This window comes from Gallus gallus, chromosome 14 (genome assembly GCF_016699485.2).
Source record: "Gallus gallus isolate bGalGal1 chromosome 14, bGalGal1.mat.broiler.GRCg7b, whole genome shotgun sequence".
Classification (NCBI taxonomy): Eukaryota; Metazoa; Chordata; class Aves; order Galliformes; family Phasianidae; genus Gallus; species Gallus gallus.
This window is the reverse complement of record NC_052545.1, coordinates 7,608,555-7,629,225: the sequence shown is the minus strand read 5'-3', so window position 1 is coordinate 7,629,225 and position 20,671 is coordinate 7,608,555. Positions and strand designations below refer to the sequence as shown.

At 39.3% G+C, this 20,671-nt stretch overlaps 1 protein-coding gene and 1 long non-coding RNA gene across 7 annotated transcripts in view; one reads left to right on the top strand and one right to left on the bottom strand.

The window, feature by feature from the left end:
- The window catches only part of LOC107054621, a 30,422-nt gene extending 14,591 nt beyond the window's left edge, over positions 1-15,831 (bottom strand). The window contains exons 1-7 of one of the 4 annotated variants that reach the window (XR_006931484.1): positions 15,633-15,819; positions 9,596-9,635; positions 8,613-8,770; positions 6,622-6,857; positions 5,180-5,547; positions 3,922-4,212; positions 3,543-3,765 (exon numbers count right to left, since the gene is read on the bottom strand). This is a non-coding gene — a long non-coding RNA (uncharacterized LOC107054621). Of the gene's footprint in view, positions 1-3,542; positions 3,766-3,921; positions 4,213-5,179; positions 5,548-6,621; positions 8,771-9,595; positions 9,636-15,632 lie in introns of all 4 variants that reach the window. The other 3 variants (XR_003077689.3, XR_006931485.1, XR_005839861.1) reach the window with 3 other exon arrangements.
- MYH11 (myosin, heavy chain 11, smooth muscle) overlaps positions 1-20,671 on the top strand; it is a 56,771-nt gene that overhangs the window by 9,039 nt on the left and 27,061 nt on the right. For all 3 annotated transcript variants that reach the window (NM_205274.3, XM_040647321.2, XM_040647320.2), the window contains exons 3-8: positions 1,603-1,759; positions 9,474-9,501; positions 15,663-15,765; positions 17,525-17,545; positions 19,557-19,649; positions 20,406-20,469. In NM_205274.3, the coding sequence (NP_990605.3) occupies positions 1,603-1,759; positions 9,474-9,501; positions 15,663-15,765; positions 17,525-17,545; positions 19,557-19,649; positions 20,406-20,469 (466 nt within the window). The remainder of the gene's footprint in view (positions 1-1,602; positions 1,760-9,473; positions 9,502-15,662; positions 15,766-17,524; positions 17,546-19,556; positions 19,650-20,405; positions 20,470-20,671) is intronic.

The window sequence follows — 20,671 nt, the reverse complement described above, 5'->3', positions numbered from 1 at the left end:
CCATCCCTGGACAGACCATACTTCAGGAGAATAATCCAAGGCACAGAAATTTCAATTTCCACTTTCAACTCCATGGCCTAGTGGTCATTCTGGCTAATGTAAGATATATAGCCATTTTTTAAGTGTATTGACCATACAGCACTAAAGTTCATTTTAACACAATTACCACAGTTTTGTCCTAAACTCTGTCATCAATTATAAGCCAGCACAGCAGTGATTTACCCTCCCCAGGGGTTTTAACTTGGGGACATCAAGAGCTAATGAAGATGCAATCACAATGCTGTAAAGGTAGGAGGAGCCCTCATGGACACTCAGAGCACCCCAGATGTTCTGCCCAATGCGGGGCACCCAACCTGCTCCTCACCGCCAGAAGCTGATGGAGCTCTCGCCCTGTTTGCTCAGTACCATATAAAGCTCTCAGGCTGTGCCCAGACGGTGTTGTGCCATTTCCTAATATGGTCAGGAAAGGGAAACCCCCATGCCCAGATCCAAGCCTTTGAGATGGCATTTTACAGTCCTGTGCTATCCTGGTTCCTGTGGGGGAACTGAGGCAGCTTGAGCTGTCCTTAGACACAGCACTGAGGTTATGGCAAGGTAGTACTGCGCAGTACAGTGCTCACTCATGAACTGGGGGAATCCAAACAACTTATGTCCAAGTCATAAAGCACAAAAGTTCATTATTCCATTTGTTTCAGACTAGTGTCATTTCAAAAAATAGTAGCCATAGGCTGGTTTAAGGGCTGTAACTATCATTTCTTTTTCTTTATTTCTTTTTTGTTTGTTTACTTTGGTTACTTTCAGTAACTGTTGTCCACTCTTCATCTATTATCGCTCATTAATATTTCTGTTCCCAGTTCAATAAGCTGGAGCTTCCTGAAACAAAGGATGTTTTTTAAACCTAACAGAACCTGGATGAACAGCCATCAGCTGGTGGCCAGTGTTCTTGCTTGTTTATGCATACATTTTTACACAAATACCTTTTACACGAATACCAGTAAACTGAACACATAAAACAGATTTTTCCTGGAATCTCTTACAGAAACAGTAGCTCAGTGAAGGTATATGGCCATTCTGATAAGAGATTTGTTTGGAACTGGAGTAATTTTTTTTCAAAGACTCACACTAATCTTCACTGCTATGTGGCAGTTATATGTCCAACATAAACCCAAACTTCTAAGATTTAAGAATTTGATATCTGCCTGAGCAAATAATATTCCAGCACACAAATACACATATAAAGGAACATTCTGAAGCATTATAGTCCCTAAGTCATCACAAATAAAGGTGATCCACTAAGTACCAAAATCAACTGAAGTAAAATAAACCTTCAGCATCACATCAAAGCAGAGTGTTTCTACAAGCAGAAAAAATTACATGTTTTCTGGCAGTTTCCTTATTAGAAATAATTATTTATGCACTTGGAAGCTGTACTCATACACATACACCCAGAAACTGCCGCTTCATTTGTCATACTAAATTGAGAAAAATAATTAAGTGTTATTTGCTAAAATCCTGTTAGTTCAGTGCAGCCTATGCCTGCGTTTCCCAGTCTAGACACAGTACATGATATTAATTCCCCTTTTTACTTGAATTTCCTTGCAGACTTATTCAGGTCTCTTCTGCGTTGTGATAAACCCATACAAACAGCTGCCCATCTACTCAGAGAAGATTATTGACATGTACAAGGGAAAGAAGAGGCACGAGATGCCGCCCCACATCTACGCTATTGCGGACACAGCTTACAGGAGCATGCTGCAAGGTAGGCGAGTTCTTAGAAATCACTACATTTTAACATGGGAGAAAAGAACTTACTGCTGCACGTGTGCTCCCACAAGAAGCACAGTCAGAAAAGCTCTGATACAGAGGGAGCCATGGGCTTTCAAGAAGTTTCGGAGGAATTCTTTGGCAGGAACGGCACTCCACAAACACTGACTCAAAAAGGAAAAACAATCCTTTTACCCATCTGTGTCGAGGCATGTGGGAAGGTTTCAAAGTTGAGCAAATAGTTTTGGCAAATACGGGCATGGAAAACGTTCCCTTTGCACCAGTAGAGACTATTCCAAAGTTAGCTGCTAAGGCTGTTGCATCTGTCGGCATTGCTCCTCGCTCTCTCCTAGTAAGCAGATTCAAATAACACTTTGGGGCTACTGTTAGTACAGTCTAATGCTTTGGAGTCTTGAGTTGAGATGTGCTCTGCTTTCTAATGGAACAGCAGTGGGAAAGCAGTCAGACCCCAAAGCATACACATGAAGCCTTAGAAATAAGTAGGGAATTTCTGCATTGAATACTGACAGGCTAAGGGGATTTTGTCCTAAGAAAAGATCATTCATTTAGAGATAAAAAAGCTACAGCAATGACCACACAAGGCTGCAATATCTACAGAATGCAGGGACGTGACTGGCTGCCATCTCACAGCAGCCTCGGGTGCTCTGGAGAACCAGGAGGCTGCAGAACACTTTGAAATGTAAATCTCCATTTGAGGTCTGTTCCTGCAGAAGTTCTGCCCTATGACTGTGGTTCAGCAAGATTTGCAAACTCGGCCCTGAAGCTTAGGGCTGCCTTGTTTCAAGTTTAAGGATTTAAGGGTTTAGGGCTTATGGGTTTCTGTTCTGACGGGGGAAAAATGATTAACAGCACCTAGAAATGTCGGTTTAGCTGCTAGATAAATACCCAGCATTGACTTCTTAGCAACGTTTACATATAGGGAACAGCAATTGCTATGGAGATACTAATCCATTCAAAACCATTTTGCACTTTATCTAACCATGACCCGGGCACACATTGTGATCACAATGATTGCAGCGCTCCTGTAGTTGAAATCTGAAAGAAATAAGTTGACCAGATCTTAAGATCAGTCCGTTCGGAACACTACAGATGGTTCGTGTTGTTATAATTCAAGGCTCAGAGTAGACAAAGTATACAAAGTGTATGATAGGCCTCTGTGCTGTCTAATTTGACCAACACCTTTCAGACTTCTGCTGTCATTAAATATTAACCAAATCTCTATTATTTTGGAACAAACACTACTTATGGATACACGCACCAATGGTGACAGATATCAAAAGCATCAAAACAGGTCTTTTCTCCCCAAGAATGTCTTGAATACTTAATGTAATAACTGCAGTGTTAACAAAATAACCCAGATAACAAAAACTGCCTGAAGATCATTTACTTATGTAAGTTGACCAGCTAATTGTAACTTTGGTTTCTAACCTTAGGATCTTACATTTTCAGACATGCAAGTACTTGAAATATAATGAATTCAACTCTAAACTTTGCCTTGAAACATCAACATTTTTTCTTCCTGTCACTTTACGGGGCATTTCTTTTCTGGAGCTGAAGGCAGAATTACAGTGCAGCAAATGAGGATCAATAAAGTATCAATAACAGACATACTGAAATCAGACATTCCTCCTTGCTGTAACAACAAAGACAGGTATATAAAAAAATATTTAGGGCTGAGAGGACAGGTTTAAGCTTTTAGAATAACACGATGCATTGAATTCTCATATTTAATGGAGCCACAGCTGAAAGAGGCTTACTTGGTAGAAGCAGATCCCTGAAAGCTTCAGCCACGTATCTGCCTTGCAGATCAGGCGTGGATCTCTGCGCTCTGCATGCAGCACTTCTCAGGGTTGTGAGCAGGCCCTGCAGTCAAAGCAGCCTTCTTTTCCCAAAACCTTTCAGCAGCAAGCCTCACTGGGGAGCTATGCAAGAAGTTCAGCAGTACCCTTCTCATTCAGCGCAGAACTCTGCTGTTTATCCCTAAAAGTGGGATGAGGGAAAAGTCAACTAGGAAAGCGCTACAAGGAAAAAAAAAGGAATGCAATACTGCATCTACTACTGAAAAATAAGAATTGTTTCAGCATAACAGTATATATGATTTTCCTTCTTAAGACGAAAGTAGTGTCAGATCTCTACCTGATCCCAACAGCATAAGGACCTCTTTCACTCTTCCTCTCTCCTGTTGTTTCTAAAGTGGTCTTGTGAAGCCACCTGAGCTTGATCATCCTTCACTGCAGTCATTAACTACTTCTAGAACAGCCAGGAGTAGCTGTGCCTCCCAGGCTGGGAGGAGGATGCAGCACAAGTGGATGCTTTCCCTTCTTTCTGTTCACTTTTTTGGTGCTTGGAATAACATTCTGACTCCACCAATTCTTGATGAATCTTCATACCTTATGATTCATATGTCTTTTCTGGAAGGAAACCTTCCTGATAGAAAAGAGGAAGGGGAGAACAAATGGGAAGTAAGGGGGAAGAAAGGAGGAGGGAACAGACCATAAGTTGAACCTTTGAGAGGGGCACTTCCACTACCTCCTCCTAAGCACACACAGCTGGCACAGCAGCCAAACCCTTCCCACAAGAACTTGCATCACAAGCCCAGGACACCCACGCTTTACTTGCTTATTTACTTGCACATGCAATTTTGGAGTCTCTCCATCTCTGAAGAGGGCCCCAGCTGCCTTTAAAGCTGAGCTTTTGTTTGGAAAAACAGACTCATGTTTTGTGCATAAAACTAAACCAGAGCTTAATATAACTAGTTATGTAGCCAAATTGTTTTCATGCTGAAGTGGTGAGAGTGGGCATCAACATAATTGAGTGTGTGTGTACACAATACATATAGACAGAGTGCTTCATGGGTCTTTGTAAACATGTTTGTAAAGGGAGTGTAAGGAGAGATTCATGTTCATAAACATGGATCAGGGTACTGGATGTTTTCCTTGAGAAATGTCAATATTACTCCTTATCTGTAAAACTTGCGTAATTTCTTCTTGCCAAACTAAAATATATCTTAGGTTCACGAGACTGAAGAATTACATTCTAGTACTTTGTGATCAGGGCTGCTTGGCCAAACGCAGTCAGCTTGTTCAAATGTCCTGGGCTACCTCTATCTCTCAGCAAGTCAAACCATGGTATCTGCCAGTAGCTGGTCCTATTGTGGGTTCATCAGCTGGGGATCACAACCCTTCACATTCCAACCCTCTGTTGGCACAAACATCCAGCAAAAAAAGCATATGCTCCTCCTCTGCTTTCCAGACTGACTTGGTTAATGTATTGATTAGGGATGATGATCAAGTCCCATCAGAGTTGTTCTGGTAACAACACACCCACTGTTAACAAATAATTGGATGCCAGAGACAACGATCATAAAAAAGTCCCCCTATGTTTCTTTACTGACCTCTATACCCTGTGTTATGGATGCAGTGGCTTCTCATTGCAGTTGCAATAGCACTGCACAGTTGCTATGCAAAGGGCTCAGCCTCCTCATTCCAATACTCCCAGCACCAGTCTTCATGCAGTCTTCACATAGAAATGGTCCAGGATATAATTATTCCTTGCTTTTTGCTAGGTTCATTTTAGGGTGGGTTACTGCAGCCTGGCATGCAGTGTGGCTGCACAAAGGCATGATGCAGCACATGAGAGGGCACCATGATCCAGGGCAGAGGAGCCAGAAGTGGGTGGATGGATGGCTTCTGCAGTGCTGCCAGATACCAGTGATGGTGGTCCAGTGAGGATGGGTAATTCTGCTGCCTTCTGCCATTGTCTCTGCAGGTGGCAAAGAGCAAATGAGTGATAAACAGCACAAATACGGAAAGTCAGGTTGTGTAGCAGTAATAACAGAAATATTTTTTCATGTGGAAGATTATGCTTTTTTAAGTGCTCTGAATAATACTGAGAAGACATGCCGAGGCTTTCTTCAACTCCAAGAAACTTATCTATTTTCTGCAAAGCCATTTTTATGCAAGCACTTTGTAAGCAAGCTTGAGTTAAAGATGGAAAAACAAACAACCTCATAGCTACTGGGAGGTTTGGGAGGGAAACACAGTTCCCAAGGTCCTAGAAAAGGAAGCTGCATGAAAACCCAGCTGTTTACTGTGTCCTTAGCAGGACCATACAGAAATGTCCCCTTTAGGCAGTACAGTTATTAACAAATGTAAAGAAGCAGTGTGTTGGAGCATGGCTTCAGGCTGTTCTTCCCTTTTATGGTAAAGCTGCCAGCTTGCTGCTTCATTGTGATAAACCATCTGATTTTGTTTGTGATTAAGCAGAACTAGCGTGTCTATTGAAAACAGAGGGGCATATGATTCCTACAAGCATATACCTACAAGCATATTCCTACACCTGGAGGCGTTTGGTGAAAAAGTGAAGGATATTCCAGAAAAATAAAGTCCATTTCAGGGTTAGGAAAGCTGGTGGATTTTAGACTGTGAAGTAGGTCTATTTACTGTTAAATATTCAGAAGAAAATCCAAAAATGTCCAAAATGTTTAATATAGACATACAGGGGGTGAATGTCTTCCAGTTAGCACTGTATTTTTTAAAAAAGGCATTAACCATAGAGATATTGGAACATACAAGATATGTTGTTACTTTGTGAGCCCCAGAAATTATGCTTATCAAGTTTTATTTTGTGCAAGTCATTTTCTTCTGCAAAATCTACCCACATAGATAATAATGGTTCAGAGTCCCAAAACAGGGCACAATCCTTCCTGTAGAAAATACATTATTTCAGAACAGAAATAGAAGCAATCAATCTGGAGAGTCCTGGAAAACAAATGAGGCAGGCATTGCAGCTCAAGACAAAACAGAATAGGATTTGGTTTCCTGATTTCATCTTTACCTTTGCAATATGTTGAAACTTTTGAAGGAAATGGAGCAATGTTGCATGTTCTCCCTCCATGAATGTGCATCAGCCAGTGTGTCAGTGGGAGGTTTTGCAGGTCAGACTGCACAACTCAGCAACAGAGGGCTTATTACTTCGGGACTTCATAAGGCTGCCAAGTGCTTGGGGCATTAGAAGGGGATAAGTCCAGTGACCAAGAGTGGAGTGTTTTCCTTCTGTTTCCTCACAGACTTCTGCAAGAAAGCCATAGGGCTGCCCACTTACAGGGAAAAATCGGATTGCACAGGCGTGATCTTAGAAGCCATTCAAGATAACAAGGAAAAGATGAAAAATGAAAAATAAAAAACAAATAATTTTGCTTTTCCCTCCAAGAACTCCCAGCAGCCTTCAGGCAAACTGCTATCAGAGTCACAAAGCACATATGCACAAATGCCTATGGTGCACTTCTATAAAAGTCGCTATCAAGAGAGGTCTTTCACTTACTGGGGAGGGAAAGAGGGGCAGCAACAGGCAGAGAAATGAAAAAATACTTGGCTTGCAGGAATATTACTTTTTCAAATGTTCCCTGAGCTCAGAATTTCCACTGGCAACTCTGTATCAAGGAGTCACTTTTATTTTCCTTATGATATTTATGGGTTTGTGATGTAATATCAATATATGCCAATGGTTTCTATTTACACAACAGTGTATTTTTAGCAAAAATTCTACTGCGTTCTCATTTTTTTAATTTTAAAGAGAGCCAAGCTCAGTATCCTACAGTGAAAAATAAACACGGCGCACAGCTCCCCTCCTCCAAAATGTGTATGCGGAAGAGTCCTGCAGTGTTGACAAATACCTCCAACAGCAATGTAATGATTCATTTTGTACCAATTTACCAACTAAAGCACTTAAGTGGTGCCATTTTCTGAGCAAGGGATCAATGAAGCAGTTGATGTTATAACATCGGTTTGAACGTTAATGAGCAACTGGGAGTAAATACAGTTATTTAAAATCAATCCAAGCCAAAGCAGAATCCACTACTGCTTTTCCTAGGCTGGCTGTGGTCCAAGCAGCAATTACAACTTGTAAGTTTAATAGGCCGAATTTATCTCTATTATCCTTGCACAGCACAGAAAGTTTGTTTATTTCATGCCATTTACTACATGCGAGGTCAGCGATAAGGGTGAGCAACCAGATAGGTAGCCCTGCAAGTCAACCAACTCACAAAATAAAATGAGGAATGGGTTTGTGTCTTAACCTCTATCCAGAGGCTTTACTGGTCTAATGCTCACTCTGCATATGGTGGATAACACATAAATATACAGACATTTTTGCTTCTGCCTTATTTAACTGTCTGCTTCAAGTCTCAGGTTTATAAGCCAAGCACACATTTCAAATACGCATTTGACCAACTTGGGAATTTGTTTTCTTATTCAGAAGATTTTTCTACAGTCTGTAGAAGGCAGTTTGAGGCAGCCTCTTGCAAAGAAGGGCCAGTTTCAGTGCCATGGAAGTTGCACATAGCCTTAATCAATTCTACTTGCAAATATGTCCAAGGGTGGAGACACCACACCTTTCTGTACAACCTCTTCTGGTGCTCAACATTTCCACAGTTTTAAAAAAGGGTTCTACTTCAGAACTGATCGCAGCAAACATGCTAAACACACATCTTGCCATAGAGGCCAAAACAAAAAGCCTGTCAGTATCACAGACTTTTCTGGAAGTCTTCTTTTAGTGGAGCTTTGGGAAATACGTTAATGTTATGGAGCACATTATGAAACCTCAGTGTGTTCACTATCACAGCCTAAAGTCCTGAGATCAGCCTTTTGGTAGAAAATTCTGTGCTAAAAGTTCTGAAGGTAAAGAGAAACTCCAACTCCAAATACATAACAAGGGAGATACATGACAAGACGTGCTTCTAAACTGTGCTGCAACGTTATGGTGTATTGGACTGCAGCACAGAAACCTCTTACATGCCTTACACAGTAGAAATAGAGATTTTGGCCCACCTTTTTATGAATTTTCATCCAATATATGTTTGACAATCCTGTTCATGGTAAAACATGAAGAATACTTATGTTCTTGTTGATATGCTTTTGTAAAAAATGTATCTTGTTTTTTCTCAGTCTTGAGGATACCTTACAGACAGAAGGATACATTTCTAAATCTGAAATGAAATAGAGAGGAAAGAGCATTCAGTTATTCACACAGAGGGTGGTGACACACTGGAACAGGTTGCCCAAGGAGGCTGTGGATGCCCCATTCCTGGAGGCATTCAAGGCCAGGCTGGATGTGGCTCTGGGCAGCCTGGTCTGGTGGTTGGTGACCCTGTGCATGGCAGGGGGTTGAAACTAGATGAGCATTGTGGTCCTTTTCAACCAGGCCATTCTATGATTCTATTATTCTAATTTGGACTGCCCTGCTTTCAAAATCTAATGACTACCATAAAATGTCTTCATTTTTGATGCCTTATCTGTCCAGACTTTGCCTGAAGTGGGCTGCTAGCCATATTTCATAAGCATAATAACAACTCGAGTTTCAAACTTGAAATTATCAATTATAATCTTCTTATAGGGAGTCTGATCTTTTTGCTGTCCTCATTATAGTTCATCTCTCATGGAATTTTTGAAAAAATATTTTTGAACTCCTAACCTTTTGTTCATTTTTTGGTACAAAATATTTCCATTAGAGATGCTTATTTAAATATGACAGCAAATTAAATAAGATGTGAGCCCTGTACTTTTGACTAATTGTGAATTGTCAGGTTTTGAAAGGTCTAGATTGCTCAATGTAAGTCATTATAAATATAAGTACTTCTGTCAGAACTTAGCTATTTTCCCTAATTAATAGATTTTTTTCTTTATTCACAGACCGAGAAGATCAATCTATCCTGTGCACGTAAGTAAAATGTTATTTTGTTATATCTCAATATTACAGTGTCATTCCTTATTCAGAATCAATTCAAATTCTGATGGAACTGATATATTCTCACCTTCAAAGAGCTTGACCTGCAGTCCCAGTAGGAGATTTGCCTGTTGACAAAATAAGAAGCAATCATCAGTGTCATAATATGTCTTCAATGAACAAAGTTCTCGGTTTAAAGTGACTTTGAGTTCAGAGTTTATGACAAGCAGTTGGGGACTGTAATCATAAAGGGAGAACTAAAGATTAAGAGGTCCCTTAAGGAAACTGAGAAAACTGAGGAACATGTAGAATTCTGGATATTAACTGGACTGCCTTTCATTCCTGCCCATCAGTAGCCTACTGTCATATCCTAAATTGGTTGTCATTTTAAGAAATTGATCTTTTCTGTTCACGTTATTTTGGGCTGTTTGCATATTGTGTAGCTACAGCAGCCAAGGCTTGGCACTTCCCTGCTGGCACAGCCCACCTGGGAGCCTGTGTGCAAAGCCATGGAGCATTGGCTTAGTGCAGGCTGCACTCCTTGAACCTTTCTGCAGTCTTTATGTAGTTGCTTTAAGCAATAGCAAAACACCAGCTAAGCCAGCCCTGTTCTGAAAGCATTGATTTTTCTGAGTTGTGGCTTGCTGAAGTTCTCTTTGAGTTTTGACCTGCCATCAGTGCCAGCTGTGGTGGGGGCAATTAGTGTACCATGGGTCAGGCAGTGATTTTATTGCAATAAACTTTGCTGTGTGTGACATAGTACTCCCAAAATACCCTTGGTTTATCATTCCTACCAATTTTTGCAAAGCACTCAGACTATTTAATTGGATGGGGATCTTCTGTGTAACCTTCAGCTTTGATGACAACCACATTCCTCTATGGCTTATCAGTTGGTTTTATTTATTTGAGTGCTATTGAAGACGATTTTGACATAATTTTATGTTTGTTGTATTAGGCACCTTCCAGTTTTGCTGATAAAAGGTAATATTCAATTCATGTAAAAACAAATAATTGTTTGCAGAAGATGGCGTGCATAGTATTTATAGGAGGATTATACAGTGATGCTGTAGTCAGTCACAGATTGCAAATACATGTCACAATCCCAAACTGAACAGGTTAGGGGAGGTTAGCCATAAAAATGTGGCTACTGGCTGTTTTTAGAAAACCGTGCTACTGATCACCAGCCATACAAGTACTGTTGAGTGCCACTGCTGGCTGGAACAAATTCATTGTGTAAGAAGTAGAGATTACATACTGTACCACAAAGACTAGCATAGCTCTGACCTCTTTCATAAACAGATTTCAATTACATGCAAGTATATCAGTCACGAATCTGTCCAAATATGCATGAAAACAAAAACAAACCTAAAATCAATGCAATGATGAAATAAAAATTGACCGTCACTTTCTTCCCAGGATGAAACATGTCACGGTAATGGAGACTAATTTAAATAGTGCATTTCACCTTTCTATTCCTGTACCTTACTTTAATATTGTATCGGTAACACTTCAGATCTTCTTTTAATCTTGGAATGTTAAGATTTATTTTATTTTCAGGGAATTTCTTCTGCAACTCAGTTCCTTTTTGTTTATAAAAATTCTTTAAGTTTTCACTTCTGGTGGCTACAAAATATATTGAATATGAATACTTTTTTTTTTTCCCCACCTGGGAGCTGAAAACACAAAGCATTTCACACCCCTAGAACATAAAATAGAGAGAATGAAATGTCTTTACCATTTGGAAAACAATCTTGTTTAGAATAGCTGCTGCATGTTGGATTGGCATCATGACCCATAGCTTGAAATTTTCCTTCTGCTGTTTTTTTAAATCAAGATTATTTACTCCAAAATCAATATACACAGCTTTAACTACTAGTAGTTTATCCTATGTTTTGGCCTTATTTGGCTGTACAGAAACAAGAAAGTTCACTTGGCTTTCTCCTGGGCAGCTCTCAAGTACAATCAATTCACATTATTTTATAATTACTAGAAATTCTAAGAAATTATTCTTTTGCCTAAAATACAGAACAAGAACTGAAGAACTCATGGCATTGATCACCTGGGATCTTTTCTTTCAATAGGCATAGACTCAAACTTTCCAAGGCCTGGTACCTAAATTGTGAAAAATGTAGCTGTAAAGATTCATAGAGAAATAGTTGGGGATGCTGCCAAGAGCTCATCTACTTTTTTTAATGCATGAATTAAATTGATTAGCTTCTATCAAAATGTATACTGTTTACACTTAATTTGGTACAACAACAGACAAAATTGACAAAATTCTGGGTTAGGCAGTGACCATCCTTTCCTCTCCCTTCTGGGGCAAACTCTTCAGAGCCTCACTTGGCTCCATTACCTCCACCCGCTTTCTCTCCTGATACATGTCAAGAAGCAGTCACCCAAGACATCTTCCAAATTGCAAAGTCTTGTTAGGCAAAGCCTCCTCTGCAAGAGAGCTGAACTCTTTTCTTTCCCAGCACACTAAATCTCAAAGGCAAGCTGGCAAGCAGTGCTGTCTGGCCCTTCTCCCACGTGGTTATCTTGTGTAGCTTTAGACCTGGGGTGGAGCTTGGTGCCGAACCAGCTCAGTCTCTTGGGAATTTTTGTAAATAAACATAGTAGGATCAGTGGGCTGGCTTCTGAGTGAGGTCTCTTTGGGGATTCAGCTGGTCTAGGACAAAGATTTTCATTATCTTTGCACATCTCATACTGCAGGATGATGCCTGCCAAGCCCTAATGTGATTTGGAGCACCTCATTGACTGCTGTGTTCACAGAGACTTCCCGCAGTGCCAGAGTAGCCAGATTAAGGGATGTGTGAATGGTCAATTTTTGTGGTTCATTGCTTGCTGAAACAAATGCTGGAAATAAATCCTGCTGTTACTTTTTAGATGTGTCCAAAAGTGGAATTAAGCTAAGTCTTATATCATAATACTAATATAGAAAGCTTTCAAGTTTTCAACAAAAAGTCCAGTTTTTTAACTATTCTTTCCCCAGACATGCAGCAGTCCTACCTACAGCCCAGGTTCACCCCACACCAGTGCAGTCAGTTTCCCACTCTCACTTTGTGGTAATTTGGAAAACTATTTGAACTGAGATAATTTTCATTTAAGGGGAAGGCAATGGAGTTGTGGAGGATTGAGTAGCACTATGTAAGTGTGCTTATGTGCTTTAAATACGTTACTGAGTTACTAAAAAAAATTTTTTTTAAATGCCTGGGTAAGAAATGAGGGAGGAATAAATTTACAATATGTCACAAAATGAGAGAGCATTGTTTAATGGCTTTTTTTAGCCTATAAGCCTAGTATATCTTTTTACTTTGGGAAAACAAGGCGGTTTCTTAGGATGAAAATATGTATGGGAAGACAATTAAGTACTGTTGTTGGACTGATCACAGCTGTGCAACAATTACTGCTTTTCCTCTCCTTGTTTTTGCATTGCCCACCTGAGCTGGGTGAAAAGAAGTGCACTGGCAATAAATGAGCTGCTTCTAAGTATGGCAGCAATAAGAATGATTTGAGATACTTCAGTTAAACAAATGATCTGTCTGCTTCCCAAAATGATTAGGATAGAGGTAGTAGACTTTGTAAAGTGCACTCCTCACTTGGAACATGATTAGAGGTACAGATTGAGGAACATGGACAAGAAGAAGATGCCTCCTGGGAGGAGCTCCATTGTGTGTATAGTCCATGCCACAATCATGATGCTTGCAAGGACCAGGCCCTTCTTTAACAACTGAGTCACTGAGACTAAAGAGAGCATGCAGACTTAAAACAGATGGAATTCGTCATACCACCTCACAATAAAACTTGCTTCTGCCATCCTAGAAATGATGGTACTTCAAGAAAGATGCTGAGAAGAAAAAAAGCAGCTTGACCAGTCCTGCTGCAGCTCAGTAGTTCTGGGAAAAGTTTAATTCACCTATGAACTCAACTGAATCACATGCTCTCCTCCTCCTGGGTATTTCCCCTTCTAAGCTTCTTGATGTTTAAAGGCATTGAACCTGATTCAGCTATTCTTCTTCATTAATTACTCTTCAAACACATGGTATTTTATCACTGAGATGAAGTCCAGACCTTGTCATACAGCTCTGCTGCATCCTTCAGCGTAATGTTGTTTAATGAGTACTTGTTTATCAGACTTATGTATTGTCAGGGACATTTAAAATGACTTGATGTGTTGAAAAATTACAAGTATTCATCAGCTATGAACATGATACTTCATTACTTAATTATTTTTTTTCATCCTTATAACTGTGAGATCCCGTCTGTTTTCCATTTCATGTTGAAACATTTCCATTTCATGTTGAAACATTTCCATTTCATGTTGAAGAATTTGTTATTGTCCACTTCAAAAGGAATTTAAAAGCTCAAAAAGAATAGCTGCAGAAAATAGAAAAACCCTCAAACTGTGCAGAAGCAAAGAGTTAAGGAAAGCAAGCACAGAACAAAATGTTAAGTAACTAAAGCATTACAGTATGGTAGGATAATTACAAGTAAAATGATGCCTTATATGGTAATACTCACAGGCATTCAGTGAAAAGCCAAATGATGGGCACCATTGCCCTGGGAGAAAAAAAATGCAATTCATGTAGTGATGAACTACAAATAACCTTTAATAAAGTAGAATGGTTCAAAGCCTAGAGTTTGTTTGAAGAATGCTTTTATTTTTTTCCAAAGTATCAGAGATGCAAGGTAGATTTATTTGAAAACTTTGTACGCATATGTCTTCAAATTGGCGTGCTTGGTTTGGAATTGTTCCCAGAACACTTAATTTTTATCAATAAAACATGGAAATGTTTTAGCACTGAAGTCCAGGGCAGGGATGGATCCAACCTCCAAACTGTGCACATTAACCCAGGTCTTGTGAAAAGGAACCATCTCAATTATTTCTGGTTAAAACTCTTAAACACTCCTCATTGTGATGTGCATCGGGCAGAAATTGTTTCTGGCTTCCTAAGGTTTACATCAGTTTCATCTCAATTTAAAAGTTCTTCCTAGCATTTATGTCCATTTTTCACTAGTCCCTTGGTAGGAAAAATTAACTCCTCTATTTCCTAATTAGGAAAAGAAGCACAACTGCAGTGGATCCAGCTAAACAGATTCGGTTTCAAAAGAGCTGACAAATATCTGTGGGACTTTTATATGTATTGTTATTTTTATTTTTAAATTCATTTTAATTTAAATCCAAAGACACAGAGGTCTGACTTCCATGTAGACTGTTGTCCTCACAGCACTAGTTTGATAGAGTCAAAAGAGCTAAATTACTACCTCCACACCCACTTTCATGCCCTTTTTGACTGCTGATACAGGACAATATAAAAACGTTCTAGTCCATATCATCATCAGGGTCAAAGGTATCTAGCAGAACTGAGATGATAAAATGTGACAAAGAGGGAAGAGTAGGCTGGAAATGTTCTGAGTAACGACTGTACTTTGAAAACTAGCATTTTACTTTATGAAAAGACTTGGAAGATGTAAATAAACTTAACTGTGGAAGTCCTCTGGGAGGTGGAAAGTTACCACTGCATTCCTGCTTCCCAAGAGACAAAGCACAGCCAGGATGGCAGTTCTGCTGGTCAGAATTGTCCCCAGGAGATGTCCCTGCTGCCCTGTTAGTAGGGATGCCTCCAGCAGTGCCAGCTCTGGTCCCATTGAATTCATGGAAAGTTTGAACATGGAGGTCAGGTAAGGCAGTATCATTCCCTTATTCTCCAGCACTGATGTAACTTGCTTTAATGCCAGAATTTCGGTAGAGAAAACTACTGTATTCTTGTTGATAGCTTTTCTTATTCTTGTACCACATTGTAGTTAATGTTGTTTTTTGTTGTTGTTGTTGTTAAGGTATGAGCAGATTCCCTGCCAGCCTCAATTCTCATAAATGTTCAGGCACTGCCAAAGCAAGATGAGCTGCTATAAAAAATGCTTTACAATTCCCTTAAATGGCCCAGTGTCCAGTCAAAACACGAATGGGACAGAGATACATCTCTGATACTGCGTTCTTTGCGTGCTAAAGTCAGGTGGATTTAGAGAGACTGTGTTCTGGGATATATACAGAGCCAGGCAGATTGCAGTCTTGTATTTATACATGACATACATCATATGGCAGAAGGACTTCACCAGTTACCTACCTTTCTTTGTGTTATTTTCTTTCCCCTCAGAGGTGAATCTGGCGCTGGCAAGACAGAGAACACCAAAAAGGTCATTCAGTACCTGGCTGTTGTTGCTTCATCACATAAGGGCAAAAAGGACACCAGCATCACTGTGAGTGAGCTCTTCTGTATTCAACTCTCCTTTTTGACTATTGGGACCGTATTGAGCTTATTGCTAACAGCAGTTCAACTTCTATGGCTTGCCAAATAGTCGACATATTAAGAGTACACAATTAGGTCACAGCTCTGTGTTTATGGAAAGAAAAAGCTTTTGTTTGACATCCTCTTAGGCATCAAATCAGAATGTGCTTTGTTAGAAGAGAAATATTCATAGCTTTCTATACGCATAGCACCTATTTATATCGTAACATGGAAGACTTAAATTCTGCAAGGGCTTGGGTCCTTATTCTACCCTTGGCCCCTGAAAAATAAGAAGTTTGGAAAAACTTTTAACTAAAATATTATCCTAATATCACAAAAAATGTGTAACACCTTTTAAACTCCTAAAGTATTGATTGGCTTTGTTAGCAGGCATATTTTCTTGCAAAGTAGCAAAGAGTTCCAAAATATAACCTATTAACTCTTTTTGCTCCTTTGACACAGAAAAATCTTGGAAGGCAGATTTTTAAATAAAGTACTTTGTTTCTTCAGAATCTGTAATAACCTTACCTTAGTGATCAAAGTTCATCATTTTGCTCTGATCTGTAATATTAGCTTATGCCAATGCAGTTCTCTGAGATACTGGTGTGACTGAAGCTCTCACCTGTCTTTGCTGTTTTCATTGATGTGACTCCAGATCCTAAATCATTTCCAGCCCTTTTTATGCTACTCAAATACTCCTGGGGGAAAAAAATATATATATATATATATATATATATATATATATATATATATATAAATATAGCAATTTACTTTTATGACAAAAGGAGCCTAATTAAGGGAGAGGTGTCAGTATGTCCCAAGTGCAAGTCTGAATGAAAAGTAAGGAATTAGTAGCATAGTGCAAAACAAAGTAAAAACTTCACAACCACACCTGTGCTGGGTCTTGTCTGTGCTATATGTCTACAGATAGAAAACTCCAAAGCACTTCCTGGCCTCTTCCACCATGAATAATTGTTGTGCTTCAGGGAAGGGAAAGAAGTAGATGTCCCCTCGGGGCAGTACTTTCTAGAAATCTGTGATTCAAGATGTTGGAAACAGTCCAATATCAAAGGCATAGTTTTCCTTTGTTGAATGTTTATGAAAAAATCTTATTTCATCCAACCGAGTCCTTCTCAGTGGCTGGGGGAAATGAACTTGTGGTTTCAGGGCCATTCCTACTGAGTATGTAACTGTAGTTGTAGCTCACCCCTCTAGGGAATTACATGAGTCTCAGGATTAAACTGGCTCCAAGACACATTCAAAGGCAAATATCCACCAGATGAAGGTTGAGAGAAAGTCTAAATTGTTCTATAATATGTTGACAAGTTGTTATTCAGTGCCTGGGGCTACTGACACTGCAATTTCAGTCATTAAAAAAATAATCAATAGCAAAATGCCTCCACTGCACCAGAGAAGAGCTGGGGATTTACCATAAAAATATCTGTCCCTGCCTGGTCCTGGGAGACTGACCTGGGGCTGAATCCAAATCCCATCCCTTTGCTTCAGGTCTTTTTTTTTTTCTTTTTTTTTTTTAATTCAGTTAAAATACTCCAATACACTCCTTGTATTTGTACTCTTGGTATGTCTGCAATAGATCGGTTTTCTTTGTTTTTCTGGTATATTTGCATGGAAACTGTGTATTGGTTATTTTAATACAGGAAAAACGATAAAAATGTCTGTGTAATGGAAATGATACTGACACTTGTTTTATACCACATTATTCAATACAGCAAGGTCCATCTTTTTCTTACGTGAGTAACTTAGACTGTTTGATGTGTGTTTAAGGCACTGAGTGTAGATCTGCATGCTATTGTTGCACCTCAAAAAATTTAAGAGAGACTTTGTTGGAATATGTTGTATGATATGATGAAAAGCAACAATAGCGCCAAATGCTCTCACAAATCAACCCTAACTGTGTCAGGCTCCATGGTGAAGAATGAGGTCTGACACAGGCAGGGTCATCTCTCAAATATCACTCTCTTCTATACGTGTGTGTTTAAATTGCCATAGTTTGAATGAAATTTCCCACGATCCTGAAAGAGTCACTCAGCCTGAAATTGAGCAATGTGATTTCTGAATGAAAATATCTAAATGTTTTCCATACTTCAGGTTGAACTTTCTAGGACTGTTGTGAAATAATTCCTAAAACTCACAGTGTTGATTGATTTGTTTGGCTGCATGCTTTGCATTTGATATTGCTTTCAGTTTTACATTTTCATGTAACTGTTGAGGACTGTTCACATCTGCAAGGGTTAGCATGCTCCTAGCTTGCTGCTGTAATGTGTAACAGAGCAGTTCCCACTGCAGCGTGTGTCTGCAGGTATGTTATGGCAGTTTGTAACAGACCCTCGTGGGCCCTCCTGCATTGTGATGTGCCATCCAGCATATCAGTACTTTGGGAATGTAGGCAGGTTTGCTGGCATATACTGTTCGTTTGTATGCCAGGTACTTCTTTGTATTACCCTTTTTCCCTCATTCTGATTGCTGGTTCTCAGACTTCAGCTACAACAAAGTGTTGCCCCTTAATTTTATTTATTACTTCATCTGACAAGCTCTCTGAAAAAAAACTAAATTCATTGCTGGTCCAAACAACTCCATGGAGTTCAGTGGACTTTCTTCATGCCTTAGCTCTCCAAACATCTGTAATCTTAGGAAAGTCCTCATTCTTCTGTCATCTGACCATGTAGATAAGTTTAGCCATTTGTTAAGAAACTCTTGTTTTTTTATTATATTTTTGAGGTAACTCTCATCATTCCCATATAAATTACAAGAAATCCAGAAACAGCATTTAGGAGGTTACAAGTTTTGCACCCTAATTGGGAAGAACTGTCACCTTCCAAATTATTGCCTCTGGATTCAACTTACCTGGATATCAACGTATCATATTATCTGTCATGGACTTTTTTTCTGCTGTTATTCAGCACGAGTTATTTAAAATGGGGCATGCTACTGTAAAGTAGTCCACAAATAGGAGGAGGAGCAAATGTGAAAGTAACTTCATAGCACAGAGCTAAATGAAAAGTAAAAAAAAAACTGTCAAACTATCCTAATAAGCAAAGACTTTTTTCAGCTTCATTGGTTTCTTTAGAAATAGGAGTATTAAATGCATGCTCATTTCATTGCATGATGTGTTTCCACTAGCAATTATCAAGCACAATTAACAACATAATAAAAGGTTTGTGTGTTTGCATGAGAATTCATTATCTTAGTTTGAAATAAATTGATGCACTTCCATTTTTAACCTAAATAGCCTTGCATGGATCATTATTAATAGACTTGGTGAAATCTGCTTTGTAGCTTTGTGCTGCATTACATTAAAATGATTCTCGGCAAGTTATTCTAATTACATCGTCATTTGCTAGCAAAGGATCTCGATAAACTAACTTGAAAAAGATATGCTAGAGGTTCCTTTAAGAAAATCTCTTTTAAAATGACATTAAACTGAATACATATATATATAATTTGTCATTGAATGACCCTCTTATTAAGAAAGACCAGTCATGATGCTAAACAGATTAATAGACTTTGCCGCAGGCAACAGGGCTGGAAAAGGGTCATGTATACAGGACATCAGTTGACTGCACAAATATATAAACACAAAGATTAATAGGGAATGAAAACAAATCCACAAGCAGTGCAGTCTTCAACAAAAAAGTGAGAGGCTTAAATTATCTTTCTCCACATTTTTCTCCAGTGTACATGTACTATTTTTAATTAACTAATTATGAAGTTCAGGGTTAACTGAGTCTGAATGAATTTTAGGGTGAGCTGGAAAAACAGCTTCTACAGGCAAATCCTATTCTTGAAGCTTTTGGAAATGCCAAAACTGTGAAGAATGACAACTCCTCCAGATTTGTAAGTAGGAGAAATCCATTTGGGTCTACGTTGTGGGGAGGTACACCATTCTTTAAATCAATGTACAAAGAGTGGCCCTTTTACCTTCAATACTTCTGTCTAAAAAGCTTCTCTAGACCAATCCCTTTGAAATACTGTTGAGAATTTCTCTCTGAAATAGGAATTTGGCCTTTTACAGGACTAAAAGTCAATCTCAGACTGGACAGTACCACTGTACTCTCACAGTTTATTGGTCTATGTGTGGCCTTGCAAAGTCAACTACTGCTCCAGGACATATCATCCTCTAGAAATTAGAAAAGAAAATCCGTACTTCCTTTTTCTTTGCACCACTGTTGACCATGCATCTTGTTGGAAGGTATTCCTGTTATTTAGCAAGAGTTGTTAATGACTTAAATGAAGGACTACAAGAGAAAAAGCATCTCACATGGATTCACATTAGAGTAACAGTAGATGGCAGCTGTAATTATTTGATGCTACTTTTTGTTGGGAGTGCTGGCAGATGTTCCTTTTCCCTGTAGGCCCTTCACTCCTACCTCTGCTGTCTCTCTGCAGAGGGATCCCTCAGATGTAATGCTACTCCCACTTTGACCGTTGTCAGAGTTCATTTCAGCCTGGTTGTCCTGGCAGGAGGGAATTGAGCATGTTACTCTTAAGAGGATGATGTACATGTCCCACTGAACAGCCCACATGCTAATGTTGTAAAACCCAACATAACCTAAAAGAACAGCCCAACCTAGGTCTTCTTTTCCTTCACAGGGCAAATTTATCCGCATCAACTTTGATGTGACAGGCTACATTGTCGGAGCAAACATAGAGACTTGTATCCTTTTCTGTGAACAGCACTGGGAGCTAACTAGGGTTAGCAGAAGGAAGAAAGATAAACAAGCTCCTCTGCATGTCTAAGAAAGGCAAATATCGCTGAGGCTGGTATAAACAAAGATGGAGGGAAGTGGTTCCATTTATGCTGGTACCAGATTCTCAGTTTGTCTTACTCTTACGCTAACATTTTCAGATCTCTTTTC